At 34.5% G+C, this 9,951-nt stretch overlaps 2 protein-coding genes across 2 annotated transcripts in view; both read left to right on the top strand.

Moving 5' to 3' along the window:
• Positions 1-9,566, top strand: part of LOC107715534 (LIM homeobox transcription factor 1-beta-like) — a 45,151-nt gene extending 35,585 nt beyond the window's left edge. Inside the window, exons 3-5 of the mRNA XM_016521686.1 lie at positions 8,928-9,160; positions 9,239-9,423; positions 9,507-9,566. Of these exons, the coding sequence (XP_016377172.1) occupies positions 8,928-9,160; positions 9,239-9,423; positions 9,507-9,566 (478 nt within the window). The remainder of the gene's footprint in view (positions 1-8,927; positions 9,161-9,238; positions 9,424-9,506) is intronic.
• A 157-nt stretch (positions 9,567-9,723) lies between these two features.
• The window catches only part of LOC107715535 (LIM homeobox transcription factor 1-beta-like), a 6,202-nt gene continuing 5,974 nt past the window's right edge, over positions 9,724-9,951 (top strand). The window contains exon 1 of the mRNA XM_016521687.1: positions 9,724-9,749. Coding sequence (XP_016377173.1) covers positions 9,724-9,749 — 26 coding nt within the window. The remainder of the gene's footprint in view (positions 9,750-9,951) is intronic.

The raw sequence follows: 9,951 nt of genomic DNA on the forward strand, positions 1-9,951 counted from the left end.
AACTATGGAAGGTCTATTTTTTGTAGATCTAGTTTTAACTTTAGATTTTCTGTATCTAATGCTGGTCATGGCACATACAGTGGTAGAGATGCACATTTGTATTTAATTGTATATACATTTTACATAAAACCTTAATTGACTCTTTAAAAAAAAACTTGTACTGACTCTACTGTAACAGGCGCCACAAACCACAAACATTCTCAGAACTGGACTTGTAACCTATTTCTTTCAGTTTGCCGGATTCAGCCTCTCTCAGCTCAGCCTTCATCGGGATCCAACATCCCACAATGTGCCAGCGCTGCTATGGAAACGTGTCGCTCTGACAATGGCCCGCGCTCCGTTTGGGTCTTTTGTTGTGGAGGCAGAGCCGAGTGTCTGAGTGTCAAACAGAGCGTTCAGATGAGAGGTCGAAACTATGGGAATCTTCACATTTACTGTCTGAGCGTCTGCTCTATTTGCTTAGTAAGGTGAATCACCTCATTCTAAAGGGGCTGGTTTTGGGTAAAGCACCTTTACTGCAGGTCACAGCATTCCCTTATGAACATTTAGCATGGCTTAACTATTTGTTTGTTTAAATTATATACATATCCTCTCTCAGCTCAGCCTTCATCGGGATCCAACATCCCACAATGTGCCAGCGCTGCTATGGAAACGTGTCGCTCTGACAATGGCCCGCGCTCCGTTTGGGTCTTTTGTTGTGGAGGCAGAGCCGAGTGTCTGAGTGTCAGCGTGTCAGCGCAGATCCAATATTTACTCTTAAAGCTGAGACAGAGTTGGCTCTCCGCTGTCTGTGCTCCAGTGTTCCCGCCTGAAGACCAAATCAGACAAATAGATTGGGAATTTGAACTTTTTCAGTGTTCGAAAATAATAGTGCATTAGTGGGATACATGTCTGTTCATGTGTTTTTAAAGAAGAAGAATATGAAGATGTTGATGTTACTTTTGAAGTCAAATAAGTAAGAAATAATGTACAGTCAGTAATGGTGTACAGTACATTGTACAGATTATCTTGCCAAATATATATAAAATAGACATGAAATGTTGATTTGAGCTTAAAATTATTTTGTTAAAAAATAATTATGTAGGAATAAAAAGGCTTTTTCTAAATCAATATTTTTAGTTTATATATATATATATATATATATATATTCTAAGTCAATATTTTTGTCTCGTTTTCCAGTAGATACATTTATTTGAGAAGAAAAACTGCTATTAACATAAAAATATATATTAATATGTTTTGATAATTAGTAAATTGTATAATATTATATTATATTATATATTGTATTATTTATTTTAAATTTTTTTGCAGAGATGTATTTATTTTTCTTTGTATTCTAAGCATAAACATCTCATGTTAATGCATGCATTTCGTTGCCTGGGTCAATGGTCAATTATCCAGTCTAGCTAGTTATTAGAGACTGTTAGATTTATGATGCAGATGTTTGTCGACATTTAGGAGATGAGGTATTTTTTTTTAAGGTAGAATCAAATGAATGAGGAATTTTAAGGCATCAATAATTAATTAGCCAGATATTTCACAGGCTTTGGCCGAGTAAACATTCCAGACCTCAGGTCTAATAATCTAAGGATTACCAGTGCTAATTAAAACTCAAACAAACATCCCTTTGCACAGCCAAAGGTCCGTAAAATGGTGGGAAAACACACACACACTGATCCAGCATCACTCTCAGATGTGGCTACAGCTCCTCTAAGAGGGATTGATCTGGGTCGAGGTGAGGCACTCGAGACTCGCTGTAATCTCTCAGCTGGGTCGCCCACAGATTAAGGGCCCTTGTCAAATAGTCTCCAGCGCAGTCCTCCTTTCACATGCTCGAGGACCTCCTCTTCAAAACGCCCCATATTACTGTTTGTTTAGTCTCTCTGGGCCGAGCACGAGGGTCAGCGGTAATTTAAAACCGGACTGTGAGTTTATCCAGCCGCAGGCAAAGACTCACCCTTATTTAACGTTTGTGTTTCAGTGCTGTAACCTCATGGGTGCTAAACTGGGGCTCTGTTCCAAAAGCCTAGTGAGCTGCCTACCTAGACAGCATCTTAAGGCATTATAAATGCCAAGACGGTTCCACATGGGAGGCATAATTATCCTTCTGAGATATTGTCTTCTTTCATCCATATTCAGAGTCATAATTGCATCTATGCTTTTCAGGCAATTGCAGAATGCATGAGCTCATGTTGATTATAAAGATACTTCATAAGATATAATTTCATTCTATACTTATAATAATTATAATATTTACTTAATATAAGTTATACATTTGTTATACATATTAATATGCATGTTAATATGCATGTTAATACATACACACACACATATATATATATATAATGTGTGTAATGTGTAAATGTGTAATGTTATTTATAATTTTATGATATTCTTAAAATTCTGTTTATATATTTTCTATTTATTTTCTATATAATTCCAATTTATACTTGCTATTGATACCTATATTGAAGGAGCCTATTCTATTTTGATATATACATACTGTATACACACACACACATACATACATATAAATAATCTTATTTCATACTTCTAATTCTATTTCTGTATTGCATATATTTTATATGTATGTGTGTTTATATGTACATAATGTTTATGCACATTATTATATGTACAATATGTATAATACATTATTTATAATTTTATTGTATTCTTAACATTTCTATTTTTATATTTTATTTATATTATATATAATTTTTATTGGTATGTATATTGAATTAGCCCATATAATAAAATTAGAATTAATTTATTGTACATATTAATATACATAATACACACACATATATAATGTGTACATTTGTATGTATGTATATAACATGTAATTTTTTCTTTTCTTCCTGTAAAGCTGCTTTTGAACAATAAATATTGAAAGAAATGTATATTTCTAAACTTATTAGAGTATTACTTTTTATTGCATAGTAATACATTATTTCTGCTGGAGCACTTTGCTTTTGCATAACTCACAAAGTCGCTGCCTACAGTATGTAGAGCTTTCATGTAGCTCTTTTTGGGTTATTATGCTCCCTATGTAGGCAATAAACAGCTAGGCAGCTCACTAGTTTTTTAGGAACGGAGCCTAAGCAAGAGCTCTTCACTTCAAGTAGCGTCCACTTAATTAACTCTCCGTCATGATCTCTTCACTTTGATTCTGTCCAGAAGTAGTTCATATGGTGTATACTGGACAACAATGGCCGGCACATCTGCTCCGGAGGCCGCGCTGGCCTTTTGACATCTGCGTTAAGCCAGAGATTAACAAACGCTATAGATCTTGATGAAAATCTGGCTCGCCACTCATGTGCTTCTACCAGGCTTTATTGGTTTGCACAGATGCTCCTCATGTAAAATAAACCCTGTGTTCTTTGTGTGAGCCAATGGGATGCGTCGGGAGGTGGGGGTAGTTGCAATATCCTCCTGTCAATCATGTGCTGGCTTCTTTCTGATTGGTCTGTGTTCAAGCCAAGCAGCTGCAAGCCCTAGACAGCAATTAGCAGCCGCGTTACTGCAGCTCTGGATATATTGTCAGATCGCTCACTTTAGCAGCGAATAGAGCCCCGCTGAGCTGCTAAACAGCGACGTCTGCTTTAAATCAGAAAAAAAACACAACATGGAAACGGGCCAGATGAGGAGAGAGCCTCATTAAACTGCTTCAGATTTAGGGGAAAGGAGTGTTAGGTCAACGATTGGTTACTAAGTTAGTAAGGGTGGAAAAGTATGTAACTATATATATATATATATATATATACTGTATATATGTATGTATTTTTTTTTTCTGAAAATTTGAGTAGTGTTTGCCCATTTAAACCTGCTGTGGCTTGTTGCCAGGGTGTTGCCATGCAGTTGCTAAGGTGTTCAAAGTAGTTTTTAGCACATTGATATGTGGTTGCTAGGTGATTGCTTAGCCACAAGTATCTGGTCCCTATATATGGCTTCAGTCAAATATTTTATTTATTTTTTTTATTATTATTTTAAGATGGCACTTTTGATCTTGAATATGCCCTATATACAGGTGCATCTCAATAAATTAGAATGTCGTGGAAAAGTTCATTTATTTCAGTAATTCAACTCAAATTGTGAAACTCGTGTATTAAATAAATTCAATGCACACAGACTGAAGTAGTAACATTCTAATTTATTGAGATGCACCTGTATATACATTTCATTTTGTTTCATTTCGTTTAGTTTGCCTAATAATTATATGTACAGCATTTTGGGCATTAATTTGCCTATGATGCCCAATATTGCTATCTAGACTATATAAGACCATTAATATTTTTTTTAATTAATTTTCAATATACATTTTCTGTATTAATTTTTAATAATATAATAAATGCTAATTTTAACATTATTCTATTAACATAATTGTTTACTATTTTCATGGCATTTTAACACATTTCCCCCAAAGTTTATAATTGCTTTAATGCAAAAACGTTGTTCTCATTACTTTAGTTTAGTGTAGTTTAGTTTAATATTATCTAGCTAGGATATACTGTATAAGACCATTCATAATTTGTATTAATTTTCTGTATTATTTTATTAATATACCTCATTAATTTTAGCATTAATGTTTTAACATTCTTTTTTATTATTATTTTGATGCAAATTCAGCACATTTTCCCCAAAGTTTATCACTGCTTTGTTGCAAAAACATCTTTCTCATTATTTCATTAGTATTTTTTTTTAAGTTCAGTAAGTAACACTTTCAAATGATGCATATGTACAATTTGTCACAATTGATTGATTAATTAATTAACTAATTTATTTATTTATTGCACTATAGTAGTGAAAAGGATTTTTTGCACTCTGCTTAATTTTCTAAATTTTTTTCCTACATATTTTATTTATTTTTGTTAGTTTGCCTACCTATACAGCATTTTTGAGCATGAATATGCCTGTGATACCCAATAATGTTGCCCAGCAGGGTTGCTCAGCACTGGGATTTGAACCGCAGCCAATAAGAAGCTGAGAGAGAATGGACTCATTCAGTCCTGTGGTCAGATCTGGCTTTGATAATGCGGCCCGATACTGCAGCCAGGGTTTCTTCTACTACCTACACAAAACCTGGACTTCTGAGAGACCATATTTAGAGCTAAGATCTGTTCTGGTCTGTAAGAAATTACCCTCTAATCAGCTTCTAGGCACTTCTATTTCCTAATAGATGCTTAAAATGAAGCTTCCAGCAAGGGCTTTAGGAGAATGTATGTCATAGGAGAACATTTTTAAGCATATGATCTTTAGAAAACCATCTGTTTTAGTGCTTTAAGATCTGGAGAACTTACAAAGTCTCTAAAAGACTGTATAGCTCAACTCAAGAACCTTATACAGCCACAAATAGCTCTTGGTAAGTTATTTGCTGAAGCTAAGGTTTTATTTTGAAGTGTAAAGCAAGTGTAGCACAGTGTGTGTGTGTGTGTGTATGTGTGTGTGTATGCGTGCGTGTGCGTGCGTGTGTGTGCGTGTGTACCCGTTTTTCTATTCTGGTGAGGACTCATGTCACGGTGGGGACCTAAATTGAGGTCCCCACAGGTAAACAAGCTAATAAATCACACAGAATGAAGTTTTTTGAAAATCTAAAAATGAGAGGTAGGTTTAGGGGTAGGGTTGGTGTAGGGCAATAGAATATATGGTCTGTACAGTAGAAAAACCATTACGCCTATGGAGAGTCCCCACAAGGATAGCAAACCAGACATGTGTGCATGTGTATGTGTGTGTGCGTGTGTGTGTGTGCGTGCGCGCATTTGTGTGTTGTCTTTTGTATGCGTGCTCCATTATTCGCTCATACTCTGTTTGCTGTTATGGTCGAGCTGAGTAAACTCCAGTCTGAATAGAGCTGCTAAACTCAGGAAAAGCAGCTGTCCAAACACACACACACACACACACGCACGCACGCACGCACGCACACACACACACGCACACACTGTGTACCTGCTGTATTCGATCACTCCCTTTCACTCTCTCTCTCTCTTCTCATCTGATTACATCTCTGTCTTCTTCCTATCCTTCGCTGCTATTGCTACTTAAAGGGACATTTGTAGCATTTTATATTTTCTGTGTTTACTTGTGAAACAGTTCATAATTTAGTTTTATGTGAGCATTACATCTGAACAGGTGGATATATTTATATATACAGTATATATTATATATTCACATAAAAATTATTAATGGTCTTATGTAGCCTAGCTATATAGCATTATAGGATATCATAGGCATATTCATGGCCAAAAAAGCTGTCTAGGTAGGCAAAGTAACAAAAATAATGAAAATAAAATAAAATATTCACAGTTCATCAGTGTACGCTAAGTACACTGATGTGTACAACAACCCCCTCTGTGTTAATTGCTATTTATTTGTAATTGTTTGTGAAATGTACTAGTAATTTCTGCGTGAAAATTGTTTCTACACCTTTTTTCCCCAGTTTTTTGACTCTTTTTTTAAACACAATGAATCACTTTTAGAAGTGCACTTTGTAATAATGTAACAATACATATTGAAATTTAAAATACATTTTAAATCATTGTTTTAATAATAATTTGTCATGCTTTAAAGAAGTACACTTATTTTGATGTGTTGACTAACATACTAAAGCAAAGTTCTTTATTATAATTGTAACTGATATTCGATAATACATTTAAAATTAACATATTTAGAATATACTAAATTGCAAATGTGAAATTAAAAACACAACTTTAATAGAAATTACGTTAAAATATATTTTAATATATTTCAAAATATATATAAAAAAACATATTTCAATGACAATAGAAATAATTATGGAATTATATAAAAAGATGTACTTAAGTCCCACTTAAGTGGGCCAAAAAAGCAACTAATTTCATTTAATATAAATTTAAACTATAATGTATTTTAATTTCTTTGTTATATAAATAACATGCAATTAAGTGTCTGAAATCATTACATTCAGTTCACACTTAAGTATATTCTTAAGTATGTTATTTCCGTAATAATTGCTCTTGTTAAAACTAAAATTATAAATTATAATAAAATAATATTATATTAAAAATAATCAAATAATATTATAGTAGTATGATATTATGTAATAATAATAATAATAAACATATTAAAAGTGTACTTGTTCACAAGGGATCACTAGTACTATTGCTCATAAACAAAAAAAAAAAATTGGTGTAGGATTTACTTTGAAACAGTTTACACTAGTAAATTTCACAAAAAAAAAAAAATGGCAAAGAAACAGAAAGTAACACATTGAATTAAACATGAAATTTTGAAGCAGAAAACTGAAATTGTATTTTCTTGTAAAACGTGCTCCAAAAACCTTGTTTTAATTACAACAAAAAAAAATGTGAGTGGCGTTCTGACAAAGATAACTGTTTTCTATTTGAATATATTTTAAATTGTAATTTATATGTTATGCAAAGCTGAATTTTCAGCAGCTTCAGTGTCACACGATCCTTCAGAAATCATTCTAGTATGCTCATTTTGGATTTCTTTTTTTTTTTTTTTTATGTTGAAAGCATTTGTGCTGCTTCATATTTTTGTGGAAACCTTAATTGATTAAGGTTGATTAAATTAACTTAATTGATTCAAATCCATTTTTTTCAGGATTCTTTGATGAATAGAAAGATCAAAAGAACAGCATTTATTTGAAATAGAATCTTTTGTAACATTATAAATGTCTTGACTGTCACTTTTGATCAATTTAATGCATCCTTGCTAAATAAAAGTAGCAATTTCTTTCATTATTTTGAACTGTAGTGTATATACAATACAATAATAGTACAGCTAAAAGAAAAGAGTGGAAATGTGTGAGTTCGTATTGAGATCTTTGACTTTTCATTGCAAACTTTGTGATTTTGGCAAATTCCTGCATCGTTTGAGATCTGAAATCTAAAGTCTACCGAGGGTTTTTTTTCTCAGGAGAAACATCTGAGAAGCAGGACATGTCAGCAGAAGTCTCCTTCAATGCTGTCTGGGAGAAACAATAGAGATATTAATGAGAACTCATCTGTGATTTTTTTCCTTCCTGTGGGTCTGTCGCTGAATATTGACTCTTTTATGCGTCTCACCTCATGATACCATCATATCTGGAGGCTTATTAAAAATCTCTTTCAAAGTCATAATCATGAGCGCGGCACCGCTGGGGCGTCCGGTGTCAGTCACGCATTGATCTGTGTGCCTGTGATATTTATGGATGAACTTTATTGGTGTGGGAGAAGACCGAGCTCTGAGGGAAAATCTGCTTAATGCTTCAAAATTATTGAGCTTTGCAGCGAGTCTCACGCCAGGGGGTTTGAGTATTAACCCAAGAAGTGGCTCGCTCTTGTGCTTCTCTGTTTCACATTGTACTTCAGATCATTACGACAGGAGGTCCTGCTATGTAGTGTACAGTGTGTCATTTTTAAAAACTGTTTATGTATTTGGTTTAGCACTTATTTGTGATTGATGAGCTAAAATCGATGATCTGACCTACTTTACACAAGTTTGGTGTGTGTTCAATTTTTTTTTAATGTTTTTGAAAGCAGTCTCTTTTGCTCACCAAGGCTGCATTTATTTGATTAAAAATACAGTACCAACAGGAATATTGTGAAATATTATTACAATTTAAATGAACTTTTTTCTATGTGAATATATTGTAAAATGTAATTTATTCCTGTGATGCAAAGCTGAATTTTCAGCATCATTCCTCCAGTCTTCAGTGTCACATGATCTTCAGAAATCATTCTAATATGCTGATTTGCTGCTCAAGAAACATTTCTGATTATTATCAATGTTGAAAACAGTTGTGCTGCTTCATATTTTTGTGGAAACTGTGATACTTTTTTTCAGGATTCTTTGGCATAACATGCACTAGTGAATTGTGCACAATAAGACCAGAAACATGTTTTAAGAAAGTAAACAGCATCAATTTATGTTTTGTTTCTCCTCATCAGGTTGTTTGCAGCCAAATGCAGTGGCTGTCTGGAGAAGATCGCTCCCACTGAGTTTGTGATGCGCGCACTAGAAAGTGTGTATCATCTAGGCTGCTTCTGCTGCTGTGTGTGCGAGCGACAGCTGTGTAAAGGAGACGAGTTCGTCCTGAAGGAAGGACAACTGCTGTGCAAGAACGACTACGAGAAGGAGAAGGACTTACTGCACGCGGTCAGCCCGGACATGTCTGACTCCGGTGAGAACAACGCTTTCCTTTCCTCTCGTCTCGTATGCTCTCCATGGAAAGGTGATATTAAAAAGCTTGTTTCTGTAGACAAAAGTGAGGATGAAGATCTGGACTTGAAGCCGGAGAAAGGAGCAGGAGGTCAGAGCAAAGGAGCCGATGACGGCAAAGACCCACGCAGACCCAAGAGACCTCGCACCATCCTCACCACCCTGCAGCGGCGCGCGTTCAAGGCCTCCTTTGAGGTGTCATCCAAACCATGCCGAAAGGTGAGAGCATCCTTCAGAAGATTTCTAGAGGGAATACAACCAAATGAACCCATTTCAGTTTTTGAATGTGCAACCTGTGCTTACTGTAGAGGCACAGGTTCCAGTATTATACTAATCCATTATTATACAGCAGTCTATGGACTATCTGATGCGCATTGCATGTAAAAATGGCAAAAAAAATAATGGACCATCTGATGCATATTGCATCTAAAATTGGCAAAAACTATGAACAATCTGATGCATATTGCATGCAGTATAAAAATTGCACAAACTACATGGATCATCTAATGCTTATTGCATGTAAAAATGGCAACAACTATGGATCTTCTGAGGTGTATTGCATGTAAAAATAACAACTATATGGAGCATCTAATGCATACTGCATCTAAAATTGGCAAAAACCTATGGACCACATTATGCATTTAGCATGGAAATATGGCTAAAACTATGGATCTTCTGATGCATATTGGATGTAAAATTGGCAAAAACTGTGAACCATCTGATGTGTATTGCATGTAAAAATTGCAAAAACTC

This window comes from Sinocyclocheilus rhinocerous, unplaced genomic scaffold, assembly GCF_001515625.1.
Source record: "Sinocyclocheilus rhinocerous isolate Xijiao unplaced genomic scaffold, SAMN03320098_v1.1 scaffold2765, whole genome shotgun sequence".
NCBI classification, from domain to species: domain Eukaryota; kingdom Metazoa; phylum Chordata; class Actinopteri; order Cypriniformes; family Cyprinidae; genus Sinocyclocheilus; species Sinocyclocheilus rhinocerous.